Below are 13,861 nucleotides of genomic sequence, written 5' to 3' on the forward strand. Positions count from 1 at the left end.
TGCGCAGGCGCCGAGAACCGGAAGTCGTGCCGGAAAGGGGCTCGCGCGCTGAGTGGACAAAAGCTCAGGGGGAATCGGCGGCAGGTAGGAACGGGACGCCGGGCGGCAGATTTATTAGCATAGGGGTCCGGCCTGGAGCAGTCTGCGGTTGGGGGGAAGAATCGGTGCGACTTTCGGATACACACGCTGGCACAATCCCGGCCCTTCCACTCTCCCTTCAGCCTTTGATCCGAATGCGCTGACGCCATCTCGGCCCAGAGGCCACAATGCGCATGCGTGTTTCTTGGAGTGCGTGGAGGATAGATCGGTTTCTCGTTCGTGGGGTGTTATGGGTAAAGAGGCAGCCATGGGCCACAGGTTGAGCACTTAGGAACGTAGATGGGACAATATGTGAACTAAAGAGCTGCCGATTCTGGAATTTGGGATTAAAAAAATAACACGACGTTGGAAGAACTCCACATTTCATAGCGTCAAAGAGTCCAGAAATTGTCTCTTTGCGCATACTATCAGTGTTGTGTAGCGAGTCAGTCCCATCTGTTCACGTTTGATCCATGGCCTTATACATTTCTCTTATCTGGATAGACATTAACATTGCTAATGTGTCTGCCTCAGCCACTATTTCTGGTAGTCTGTTCCAAATACTCACCACCCATTGCAGGAAGAAGCTGCCCTAATGTCCTTTTAAAATATTTTGCCTCTGATCATAAGCTAAGGTCTCTTGTCTTTAGCATCCTCTTTCCAGGTTAAATCTCTCTGTGATTTCACGCTGTCTATGCTCCTCATAATCCTGTAGACCAATGTCAGGCCACACTTGATTATCAAGTCCATTTCAGAAAATACAATGCTAGCCTTTCCCTTAGAATTTAGACATCCAAGTCTAGACAGTATTCTGGTCAATGGTTTGTGCACTCTTTCAGAATCAGAATCAGGTTTATTATCACCAGCGTGTGTTGTGAAATTTGTTAACTTAGCAGCAACAGTTCAAGGATCGGCACTGTGCTGTACTGTTCTGTGTTTTACGTTCTAATGCAATACATAATATAGGAGAAAAAAAAGTGAGTAAATCAATTGCAGTATATGTATATTGACTAGATTAAAAATCATGCATAAAGAAGAAATAATATGTATTTAAAAGGTGAGGTAGTGTTCATGGGTTCAACGTCCATTTAGGAATCAGATGGCAGAGGGGAAGAGGCTGTTCCTGAATTGCTGACTGTGTGCCTTTAAACTTCTGTACCTCCTACCTGATGGTAACAGTGAGAAAAGGGCATGCCCTGGGTGCTGGAGGCACTCTTTCTAATTTACTACAATCTTTCCTATAACAGGGTGATCAAAACTGTACTCTAAGTGAGGTCGCATCAGCATCGTAATTTCTAAACTCTATACTTATTGCCCTATCTGATGAAGGCCAATGTGTCAAACACCACCTTCACCACCCTATCTTCCCGAGATGTTGCTTTCAGTAAATTGTGCACTTTGCACTCCTTGGTCCCTCTGTTCTATGACACTCCCTAGGTCCCAAATATTCACTGTGTCAGTCCTACCCTGGTTTGATCTTCCAAAATGCAATACCTTGGGTTTATTGTGATGGAAAGCCATTTGCCCATCCTCAGTGCACATGCCTAGCCAATTAGGATTCCCCTGTGATTTCTCGTAACCTTCTACACTGTCCATAGTACCCACTACTTTAGTATCATCAGCAAGTTTACTAAGTGCGCTTTGTGCATTTACACCCGAATCTGGGGAGGCAAATAGCGTAAGTCAAGGTTTTGGGTTATTTCTGCACCGGGGTTAGGAGGGAAGAGCAAGAGCAAAGATTGCCAGGATGTAGTTGGATGCAGAGTGGGCGGGAGGTTTGCTCTGTGAAATGTTTGCCTAAAGTCCCTTCCAGAGGTTCAACTGTACCTCTTCCATCCTGGTCTGCTGTATTCAGTACCGGCAATGTAGCCTCCTTTGCATTGGTAAAAACTGTGTTTGTAAAGGCTTCCTTGAGCTTTTGGTTGGGCGTCATTTTAACCCTCCATCCCACTCCCCCACTGACCTCCTTTGGCTTTCTCCAATGCTTTGGAGAGGCTAAGTGCAAATTGGATGGATAATATTTCAAATTCTGCCAAAGGTATGAACACTTTTCCTATTTGAAGTAACCTACACTCTCTGCGTTCTCCTGCATGCACTCACTTTTTAAAGGTCCAGAGGTTCATTTTATTACCAAATGAATGCAACTCTGAGATTCATCTTCTCCAGATAGCCACGACACAAAGAAACAACGTGGAAGTAGTTGAAAAGAAACATAGAAACATAGAAAATAGGTGCAGGAGTGGGCCATTCGGCCCTTCGAGCCTGCACCGCCATTTATTATGATCATGGCTGATCATCCAACTCAGAACCCCGCCCCAGCCTTCCCTCCATACCCCCTGACCCCTGTAGCCACAAGGGCCATATCTAACTCCCTCTTAAACATAGCCAATGAACTGGCCTCAACAGTTTCCTGTGGCAGAGAATTCCACAGATTCACCACTCTCTGTGTGAAGAAGTTTTTCCTAATCTCGGTCCTAAAAGGCTTCCCCTTTATCCTCAAACTGTGACCCCTTGTTCTGGACTTCTCCAACATCGGGAACAATCTTCCTGCATCTAGCCTGTCCAATCCCTTTAGGATTTTATACGTTTCAATCAGATCCCCCCTCAATCTTCTAAATTCCAACGAGTACAAGCCCAGTTCATCCAGTCTTTCTTCATATGAAAGTCCTGCCATCCCAGGAATCAATCTGGTGAACCTTCTTTGTACTCCCTCTATGGCAAGGATGTCTTTCCTCAGATTAGGGGACCAAAACTGCACACAATACTCCAGGTGTGGTCTCACCAAGGCCTTGTAGAACTGCAGTAGTACCTCCCTGCTCCTGTACTCGAATCCTCTCGCTATAAATGCCAGCATACCATTCGCCTTTTTCACCGCCTGCTGTACCTGCATGCCCACTTTCAATGACTGGTGTATAATGACACCCAGGTCTCGTTGCACCTCCCCTTTTCCTAATCGGCCACCATTCAGATAATAATCTGTTTTCCTATTTTTGCCACCAAAGTGGATAACTTCACATTTATCCACATTAAATTGCATCTGCCATGAGTTTACCCACTCACCCAACCCATCCAAGTCACCCTGCATCCTCTTAGCATCCTCCTCACTGCTAACACTGCCGCCCAGCTTCGTGTCATCCGCAAACTTGGAGATGCTGCATTTAATTCCCTCATCCAAGTCATTAATATATATTGTAAACAACTGGGGTCCCAGCACTGAGCCTTGCGGTACCCCACTAGTCACCGCCTGCCATTCTGAAAAGGTCCCGTTTATTCCCACTCTTTGCTTCCTGTCTGCTAACCAATTCTCCACCCACACTAATACCTTACCCCCTATACCGTGTGCTTTAAGTTTGCACACTAATCTCCTGTGTGGGACCTTTTCAAAAGCCTTTTGAAAATCCAAATATACCACATCCACTGGTTCTCCCCTATCCACTCTACTAGTTACATCCTCAAAAAATTCTATGAGATTCGTCAGACATGATTTTCCTTTCACAAATCCATGCTGACTTTGTCCGATCATTTCTCCGCTTTCCAAATGTGCTGTTATCACATCCTTGATAACTGACTCCAGCAGTTTCCCCACCACTGACGTTAGGCTAACCGGTCTATAATTCCCCGGCTTCTCTCTCCCTCCTTTTTTAAAAATTGGGGTTACATTAGCCACCCTCCAATCCTCAGGAACTAGTCCAGAATCTAAAGAGTTTTGAAAAATTATCTCTAATGCATCCACTATTTCTTGGGCTACTTCCTTAAGCACTCTGGGATGCAGACCATCTGGCCCTGGGGATTTATCTGCCTTCAATCCCTTCAATTTACCTAACACCACTTCCCTACTAACATGTATTTCGCTCAGTTCCTCCATCTCACTGGACCCTCTGTCCCCTACTATTTCTGGAAGATTATTTATGTCCTCCTTCGTGAAGACAGAACCAAAGTAATTATTCAATTGGTCTGCCATGTCCTTGCTCCCCATAATCAATTCACCTGTTTCTGTCTGTAGGGGACCTACATTTGTCTTTACCAGTCTTTTCCTTTTTACATATCTATAAAAGCTTTTACAGTCAGTTTTTATGTTCTCTGCCAGTCTTCTCTCATAATCTTTTTTCCCCTTCCTAATTAAGCCCTTTGTCCTCCTCTGCTGAACTCTGAATTTCTCCCAGTCCTCAGGTGAGCCACTTTCTCTGGCTAATTTGTATGCTTCTTCTTTGGAATTGATACTATCCCTAATTTCTCTTGTCAGCCACGGGTGCACTACCTTCCTTGATTTATTCTTTTGCCAAACTGGGATGAACAATTGTTGTAGTTCATCCATGCAACCTTTAAATGCTTGCCATTGCATATCCACCGTCAATCCTTTAAGTGTCATTTGCCAGTCTATCTTAGCTAATTCACGTCTCATACCTTCAAAGAAGGGTCATCATCTTCCCCCCCCCACACACACACACACACACACAAAAAACAAAATCTTACAAACCCCAAACCACCAATCCCCTCCCTTGCACAAAAAAACTAGCATATCACTCACCCGGAAGACGGCAGCTAGAACATCTAACCCCAAACCCCCAACCAGTTTTCTTCTTCTTTGTTCCCCTCTCCAAACTTACCTCAAAGTTTGAAGTACTGTAAATTTATTATAAAAGTATGTAGATGTCACCATTTACTACCCTGAGATTCCATTTTCTTGCAGGCATTCACAGTAGGGAAAAGAAATACAATAGAATAAATGAAAAACTCACAAAGATTGGCAAACAACAAATGTGCAAAAGAAGACAAATTATACAAGCACAATAAATAAACAAACAAACAAACAAACCTGAGAAAATGAGTTGTAGAGTCCTTGAAAGTGAGTCCGTAGGTTGTGGAATATTTCAGAGTTGAGGTGAGTTAAGATAGACAGGTGGATACTTTATTGATCCCAAAGGAAATTACAGTGTCACGGTAGCATTACAAGTGCGTAGATATACAAATATTAAAAGAGAAGTAAGAAAGAATAAAAATTGTTAACTCAGAAACAGGAGGGGGTCATCAATTCCCCAGCTATAGGTTGATTCATTATCGAGCCTAGTGGCTGAGGGTAAGAATGACCTCATATATCGCTCTTTGGAGCAGCGTAGTTGTCTAAGTCTGTCACTAAAAGTGTTCCTCTGTTCAGCCAAGGTGGCCTGCGGAGGGTGAGAAACATTGTCCAGAACTGCCAGGGTTTTACACAGGGTCTTTTGTTCTACCACAGCCTGCAGTGTGTCCAGTTTGAGTCTTATAACAGAGCCAGCCTTTCTAATCAGTTTATCGAGCCTGTTGGCATCAGCCGTGTTGATGCCATTGCCCCAGCACACCACCACATGGAAGATTGTACTAGCGACAACAGACTGGTAGATCATGTGAAGCAGAGACCTGCACACTTCAAAGGACCTCAGTCTCCTCAGGAAGTAAAGGTGACTTCTTATACACAGCCTCTGTGTTGGTGCTCCACTCAAGTCTGTCATCCAGGTGCACCCCCAGGTACTTGTAGGTCCTCACCATCAGTAGTAACAGGGACCAGTGCAGGCTCAGTCTTCCTAGAGTCCATCACCATCTCCTGTGTCTGACTGATGTTGAGATGCAGATGATTCAGCTTGCACCATCTGACAAAGTCCTCCACCAGAGTCCTGTACTCATCCTCCCGTCTTCCCTTTATACACCCAACTATTGCTGAGTCATCAGAGGATTTCTGCGGATGACATGGCTCAGTGTTGTGTCTAAAGTCCGAGTTACCCACACCGGTTCAGGAGCCTGATGGTTGAAGGGTAATAACTGTTCCTGGTCCTAGTGGGGAGGGTCTTGCCTGTGATGGACTGTTTCCACACCGGGCCGTGATGCAATCAGTGAGGATACTCGCCACTGCGCATCTGTACAAGTTTGTCAAACTTTTCGATGTCATGCCGAATCTGCACAAACTCCTAACGCAGTAGAGGTGGTCTTGTGCTCTTTTTGTGATGGCGTTTACTTACTGATCCCCGGACAGGTTCTCTGATAGAGCACCAGGGAATTTGAAGTTATGTACCCTCTCCACCTCCAATCACCCTAATAGGGAGTTAGGTAGAAAGCTGAAAAGCGGAGCTCTGGGGTAGCAATCTCTGGATTGTGGCGTGTGCCACACACCAGTGACAGTAATAGGGTGATTTGGCAAATGCATAAGTGGCCGAGGAATTGGGGCAGGGTTTCAGATCTCTGATCGTTGGAATCGCTTCTGGGGAAGATGTGACCTTTACAAAAAGGACAGGTTACACACCGGAACTTGAGGGAGCCAATATCCTTGCGGGCAGGTGTGCTGAAACAGCTGGGGAGTATTCAGAATAATTTAGCAGGGGAATGGGAACTGGAGTGATAGGGCTGTGGACGGGGCAGGACCAGAGTGAGACTGTGAGGAAGGACAAGCAGATGATGGGGCAACATTGCAGTCAGTGGGATGAGTTGAAGTGTAACATGGGGGCAAAATCAAAAAGGGTGGTGAGTATAGGCCTGAAGATGTTGTATTTGAAGGCATGCAGTATATGGATGTTCTTATAGCACAGCTAAGAGATTGTCGGGTATGACGTTGTGGGCATCACTGAGCTGTGGCTGATAAGTGGAGGGAGGGGCAGGTAGTTTTGAGGGGCTAGAGAAGGACAGGTTAGGAGAATGGGCAAAGAAGTGGCAGATGGAATACAGTGTCAGGAAGTGTGTGGTCATGCACTTTGGTAGAAGAAATGAAAGCATGGGGGAAAATTCAAAAATCAGAGGCACTACGGGATTTGGAGTCCTTGGGCAGTATTCCCTAAAAGTTAATTCGCAGATTGAATTGGTGGTGAGGACGGGAATATAAAAGCAAGGGTGTAATGTTGAGGCTTTATAAAGCACCAGTGAGGCCTCACTTGGAGTATCGTGGGCAGTTTTGGACCCCTTATCTAAGAAGGGATGTGCTGAAACTGGACAGGGTTCAAAGGAGGTTCACGGAAATGATTCCGGGATTGAAAGGCTTGTCACGTGAGGAGCATTTGATAGCTTGGGGGTCTCTACTCACTGGAATTCAGAAGAATGGGGGGTGACCTCAGTGAAACCTGTTGAATGTTGAACTACCTCAGTCAACTGGATATGGAGAGGATCTTTCCTATGGTGGGAGAATCTAAGACCAGAGGACAGAACCTCGCAATAGAGGAAAGTCCTTTTAGAATGGAGAAGAGGACAACTTTCTTTAGCGAGAGAGTTATGATGGCTGTGGAGTCCAAGTCATTGGGTATATTTAAGGCAGAGGTTGATAGATTCTTGATTGGTCAGGGCATGAAGGGATATGGGGAGAAGGCAGGATATTGGGGCTGAGGGGAAAATGGATCAGTCAAAATGAAATGGCCTAATTCTGCTCCGATATGTTGGGTCTTATAGTGTTCTGTTGTTGTGAGTTGGCATCTGTGTAAAGAGAACAAGTTAATGCTTTGGGTCTGGGAGGCCTTGTCAGAACTGGGAGAGATGGAAAACAAGTGAGATGTCAGTACCAGAGGCAGGAGGGCAGAGCTAAATGAATCGGTTTTATTCGCTGAGACCTAATGGATCCCTGTGGCAGGGAGAGGCACAGACTCTGACTGTGTTATGTCAGCAGCAGGTGAAGTGTGTCAGCTGGAGAGAAAAACTAGGCCACAGCACAGAGAGATTGTAATAAAACTATTTTACCGTCTGTTCATTGTTCCTTTCTGATTCAGCAGCAAGAGGTGTCCACGAACAAAGGAGGCACTGTACACTCAATAAAGGTCACAAGAAATTATTACAGTTATATACAGAATAAAATACAGAAAAATATGGTTAAAAGTTCAAAGTAAATTTATTGTCAAAGTACATATACGTCACCATGTACAACACTGGGATTCGTTTTCTTGCGGGCATTCACACCAAACACAAAGAAACACAATAGAGTCATTGAAAAACCACACATGACAAAGATGGACAACCAACCAAAACAAAAGTCAGTAAACTGAGCAGATACAAAAAAAAAGATAATAATAATAATAAATAAGCCTTAAATAACCCTAATCTGAGGAAAGACATCCTTGCCATAGAGGGAGTACAAAGAAGGTTCACCAGATTGATTCCTGGGATGGCAGGACTTTCATATGATGAAAGACTGGATCGACTCGGCTTATACTCTCTGGAATTTAGAAGATTGAGGGGGGATCTTATTGAAACGTATAAAATTCTAAAGGGATTGGACAGGCTAGATGCAGGAAAATTGTTCCCGATGTTGGGGAAGTCCAGAACGAGGGGTCACAGTTTGAGGATAAAGGGGAAGCCTTTTAGGACCAAGATGAGGGAAAACCTTCTTCACACAGAGAGTGGTGGATCTGTGGAATTCTCTGCCACAGGAAACAGCTGAGGCCATTGCACTGGCTATATTTAAGAGGGAGTTAGATATGGCCCTTGTGGCTACGGGGATCAGGGGGTATGGAGAGAAGGCAGGTACAGGGTTCTGAGTTGGATGATCAGCCATGATCGTACTGAGTGGCACTGCAGGCTCGAAGGGCCGAATGGCCTACTCCTGCACCTATTTTCTATGTTTCTATATTGGGAACGTGAGCTGTAGAGTCCTTTAAAGTGAGTCCATAGGTTGTGGAAACAGTTCAGAGTTGGGGTGAGTGAAGTTATCCCTTCTGGTTCAGGACCCTGATGGTCGAGGGGTAATAACTGTTCCTGAGCCTGGTGGTGTGGGTCCTGAGGCTCCTGAATCACCTTCCTGATGGCAGCAGCGAGAAGACAGCGTGGCCTGGGTGGTGGGGGTCCCTGATGATAGACGCTGCCTTCCTGCGACTGCGCCTGTGAAGGTAGTAAAAGAGACAAAATAATATTTATCAACCAATCACGAAGCCAGTCCACACAATATACTGATGGAGAGAACTGTAGACACACGACAGCGCACACACAATCTCTCCCCTAGTCTCTCTATCTCTCCTCGTGTGTGTGTCTGTCTCTCTCTCTCTCTCTCTCTCTCTCCCCCCCATGTTTCTGTCTCTGTCCCATTGTATCTCTATCTCTCCATCCCTTGTTTCTCCCACCCATGTGTCCCCTCCACCTGAGTCCCTCCCCGACCCTCCTCCCCCTTGTCTCTCCTCCACCCCCCCGTCTTCCCCCCTTGCCTCTCCCCTCACCCCCTTCTCTCTCTCTCTCCCCCCTCCCTCCCCCCTTTTCTCTCTCTCTCTCTCTCTCTCTCTCTCTCTCTCTCTCTCTGTGTCTCTCTCTCTTTTTCTTTCTTTCTCTCTCTCCTTGTCTCCGTCTCCAACTCTGTGCACTGCTCACAACCTAACAGAAGATTGCCACCTGCGCAAAGAAATTGTCCCTTTTCCAACCCTTCATCATCTCTATCATAACATTTACCCTGGTCCTTTTGCAGACAAACATATTCCTGCCATTCTTTACTCTCAAGACCTTCGACTGCTGCTCACACTGTTCTCAAAACATTCCTGTGCACTGTCTCAAAAAACAGTTCCACGTCCCAGACTAACAAGCTTCTGTCTGGTGTTACATATTTTAGCATTTCCCAAGGGGGAATCAAGTTTCATTCTTTCCTTGCAGAGACAAATGGCAGTTAATGGCCCCATCAGTCAGAAGAAAGTTAGAGAGTTTGAGGCATTCAGTCCAGATGTCTGAAACGTGCTCAGTTAGAAGGCGAGGAACTACTCCATCATTTTGGGCTGAGCCTCACCGCAGAGACTAGTTACCTGATCGGAGATACTGTCACATACTCACTGAAGTTTTCTGTCAACTCCTCTAACAGGGTAGAACAGGCAGAGGACGTGTGAATGGACAGCTCGCAAACTCAACATCACATCGGATCTGCACTGTGGGTTCATCCCCCCCTGCCTGTCGTTGACCTTTGATACGGAAGGGAAGATGCTCGTCTGTTTTATCTCTGAGAAAAGGTTACAATCCACGGGGTGGTCTGTCCGGCTGTGAGAGTGTTCAAGTGCCCCGACTGTGGCGGGAACCTCAGCCCGAGGAGGGAGCGCCACCATCTCTCCATGGAAAACACAAACATGTATGTTACCTTCTGATGAACCACCCTGGCGAGAAGCTACGTGACTTTTCTTCACAAGTTTGAAAAGGGAGCAAGTATTTCCATGATAAAATTGGGGTACTGGTGTGGATTGTTGTGAAGGTTTTCCGTCCTCGCGTAATTGCTTTTTGCCGGGAATGAAGTTCAGTGTCTCGTGCACCCGTTGGAAATTCATTGATGCCGAACCCTGAGGCACGTCCTCACTGGAGATTGGACACCCGCCTGCTCCCGGTGTGGGAAGGGGATTCGCTCAGTCGTCCGCGCCGCGGAGAGGCCGTTCGGCCGCACTGAGAGTGGGAGAGGGGCCGCCGAGCAAGATGACACCCCGGCGAAGTCACGCCGGGGGGAAGCTGTTCGCCTGCTCGGAATGTGGGAAGGGGTTCGCTCGGTCGTCCCACCTGCTGACGCACCAGACAGTGCACACTGGGGAGAGGCTGTTCGCTTGCCCCGACTGTGGGAAGAAGTTCACCCGCTCATCAAGCCTGATGCGGCACCAGCAGTTTCACACCGGGGAGAGGCTGTTCACCTGCTCCGAGTGCGGGAAGGGCTTCACCCAGTCGTCCCACCTGGTGAGACACCAGCGGGTTCACACTGGGGAGCGGCCATTCACCTGCGCCGAGTGCGGTGAGAGATTCACCCAGTCGTCCAGCCTGATGACGCACCAGCGGGTTCACACCGGGGAGAGGCCATTCAGCTGCTCCGAGTGCGGGAAGAGATTCGCCCGGTCGTCCAGCCTGCTGATCCACCAGCAAATCCACACCGGGGAGAGGCCGTTCACCTGCTCCGAGTGCGGGAAGGGGTATAGCCGCTCCTCGGAGCTGCTGATCCACCAGCAAGTTCACACCGGGGAGAAGCCGTTCCCCTGCTCCATGTGCGGGAAGCGGTTCGCCCGCTCGTCCAACCTGCTGATACACCAGCGCATCCACACCGGGGAGAGGCCGTTCACCTGCTCCGAGTGCGGACGGGGCTTTGTCCAGTCGTCCCAGCTCCTGAAGCACCGGCGCGTTCACACCGGGGAGAAGCCGTTCGCCTGCTCCTTGTGCGGGAAGGCGTTCGCCCGCTCGTCCCAGCTGCTGACGCACCGGTTGATTCATACTGCGGAGGGCTCGTTTGCCCGCTCGGTGTGGGATGGGGTTCACTTAGTTGTGCCGCCCAGTGAAAAGCCATCAAATTCACCCTGAGGAGACCGATCACACATGCTGTGCATGTTTGTTACTGCTGCTGAGTTCACACGCAAGCACACGGGGCAGCTCGTACCGCTGCTGCTGGGTGCTGTCAGGATTGAAGGCTGATCGCTGGCCACAGTTGGGGTCTGTTTCTTCTGATGTCCGTCACTACTATAACCAGGCTGCAGTGTAGCATTCTGTACCTGTGACAAATAAACCCGTTTTGTCTAAAACTCCGTGTCTTGGGTCCTTTACAATCGAGAGGCCCCTCGGTCTAGTTGCTCCACACCAGCCTCTTCCCAACTCTTCGTCTTCCTAAGCTCTACTGCGGCGTTGACTGCCGACAGCAGCTCGCCTGAGTCAGAGTCAGGTTTAGTATCACTGGCATATGCTGCAAAATTTGTTGTTTTGTGGCAGCAGTGTGTTACAACACATAATGCAAACTGTAAATTACAGTAAGTGTATAATATATAATTAAAATTAGTAATTCAGAAGGAGAGGAAAAGAACAGTGTTCATGGGTTCGTTACCCGTTCAGAAATCTGAGGACAGAGGGGAAAAAGCTGTTCCTGAAATGTTGAGTGTGTGTCTTCAGGCTCCTGTACCTCCTCCTTGATGTTAGCAATGAGTCGTCTTACGGGTCAGCCTTTCAAATTGTCCCCAGGTGTAGCCTGTCGAAGATCCTTCCTCTCCCAGGGCTGAGGCCTTTGGTGTTTCTGTAGCTCTGGGTTTTTACGGGATGACATTGCCAACCCTGTGCCCATCTCTGCAGCCGGCCTTGGCACCATCCATGGTGGAGTACTGAAAAATCCTTCTGTTTTCCTCTCCTCTCTGTGTTCATCGAGCTTCCCCTTCCAGGCACTTGTGTAGGAGCAGCAGTCCACTCCAACTCTTCCGTTTTACCGCATCAACCACAGGTCTGATTGTAACTTCCTAGTGACTCTTCGCCACCGCCCCCCTCGCTTATCAAGAGTCTACCACTGCCTTAAAAAAATTACTGAACTCTGCTTCCAGTGCCCTTTTCGAAAGAGACTTTGAATGGCACCCACATCTCCTAATACCCTGGATAATTCTAATCAGCATTGTGCATCAAACTGACCACATGTTCCTTACCATCTCCCCCCAATAGGCCCTTCATCTCCCTAAACTTCTGTCTCCCCCATTTGCTCCAGAGGGATCTGCTTTCCTTTCATACTCTGGCCCTCAGCTGCTCTCCCCTGACCATCGCGTTACAACACTGAGCTTCTCTGATCGGGAAACGAATCGGATCTCCTTGTAGAAAGAGGAAATCACTACTGGGCCTTGGGGAACAAGCAGATCAACACAGACACACAGAGGCAATTGTGAGTGTGTGTGTGTGTTTCTAAAACACATGAAATGCTGGAGGAACCCAGCACGTTAAGCAGCATCTGTGGAGGAAAATGTACAGTCGATGTCTTGGGCTGAAACCTTTCACCAGGACTGGTGCAGAAGCCAGAATGAGAAGGTGGTGAAGGAGCAGGAAGGCGAAGGGTGAAACCAGGTGGGGGGAGAAGGGAATAATGTAAGAAGCTGGGAGGTGATTGCTGAAGAAGATGGGCGAAGACAGTAGGCTCCTCTATCTTCAGCCACCGAAAGTAGGAGAATACCCAGGAGGAGGAAGGTGAAAGTGAGGGAAACATAATCAAGTTTATTATCATTATGTTGTGAAATTTGTTGTTTTGTGGCAGCACTCCAGTACAATAACAAAAAGTTAAAACAAGAAATACAGTGTATAAAAATATAATTGATGTAAAAAGTGAGGTAGTGGTCATGGGTCCACGGACTATTCAGAAATGTGATGGCGGAGGGGAAGAATTTGGTACTAAAACGTTGAGTGTTGGTCTTCAGGCTCCTGTACCTCCTTCCTGATGCTAGAGATGAGAAGAGGGCATGTCCTGGGTGGTGAGGGTCTCCAGTGATGAATGCCACCTTTCTAGGAAGCATTGCCTGTTGAAGATGTCCTCGATGCTAGAGAGGCCGGTGCCCATGATTGATGAAGCCGAGCTTAACAGCCCTTGGCAGCTTTTTCCAGGGGTGCACTGGTGCCTCCGTATCTGACAGTGTTGCACCCAGTTAGATTCCTCTCCACAGTACATCTATTGAAATTTGCTGAAGACATTCCAAATCTCAAACCGCTAATGAGTAGAGCCACTGGCATGCCTTTCTCATAAGGTCATCAATATGTTGGGCCCAGATAGATCTTCAGATATATTGTCACCCAGCAACTTGAAACTGTTTGAAGGGCAGGCGAGGTGGGGGGAAGAGTGGAGAAGGAAGCAAACCATGTTAGAAAGATAGAATGGACTGAGTGAACTGAATGGCATTTTGATGTGTGTGATTCCGATTTTCATGTTCCCACGTTCTCACGCTCAGTACAAGTTAGTTACAAAGATTTTCCTCGTGTTTACCATAGAAATTCAAAACAATATCGCTTACTAGCAGTGATAAGGTTTCAAAGTTCAAAGTAAACTTATCATCAAAGTACATATCTATCACCGTTTACTACCCTGAGGTTTATTTTCCTGCAGACCTTTACAGTA

The 13,861-nt window shown here is 47.3% G+C and overlaps 1 protein-coding gene across 1 annotated transcript; it reads left to right on the forward strand.

Annotated features, from left to right (window-relative positions):
* Positions 1-11: 11 nt before the first annotated feature.
* On the forward strand, positions 12-11,516 carry LOC134352780 (zinc finger protein 239-like). Its single transcript, XM_063060230.1, has 2 exons — positions 12-84; positions 9,857-11,516. The coding sequence occupies exon 2, from the start codon at positions 10,453-10,455 to the stop codon at positions 11,314-11,316; it is 864 nt and encodes a 287-aa protein (XP_062916300.1). The 5' UTR covers positions 12-84; positions 9,857-10,452; the 3' UTR covers positions 11,317-11,516.
* The last annotated feature ends 2,345 nt before the right edge of the window (positions 11,517-13,861 follow it).

Source organism: Mobula hypostoma, chromosome 10 (genome assembly GCF_963921235.1).
Source record: "Mobula hypostoma chromosome 10, sMobHyp1.1, whole genome shotgun sequence".
NCBI classification, from domain to species: Eukaryota; Metazoa; Chordata; class Chondrichthyes; order Myliobatiformes; family Myliobatidae; genus Mobula; species Mobula hypostoma.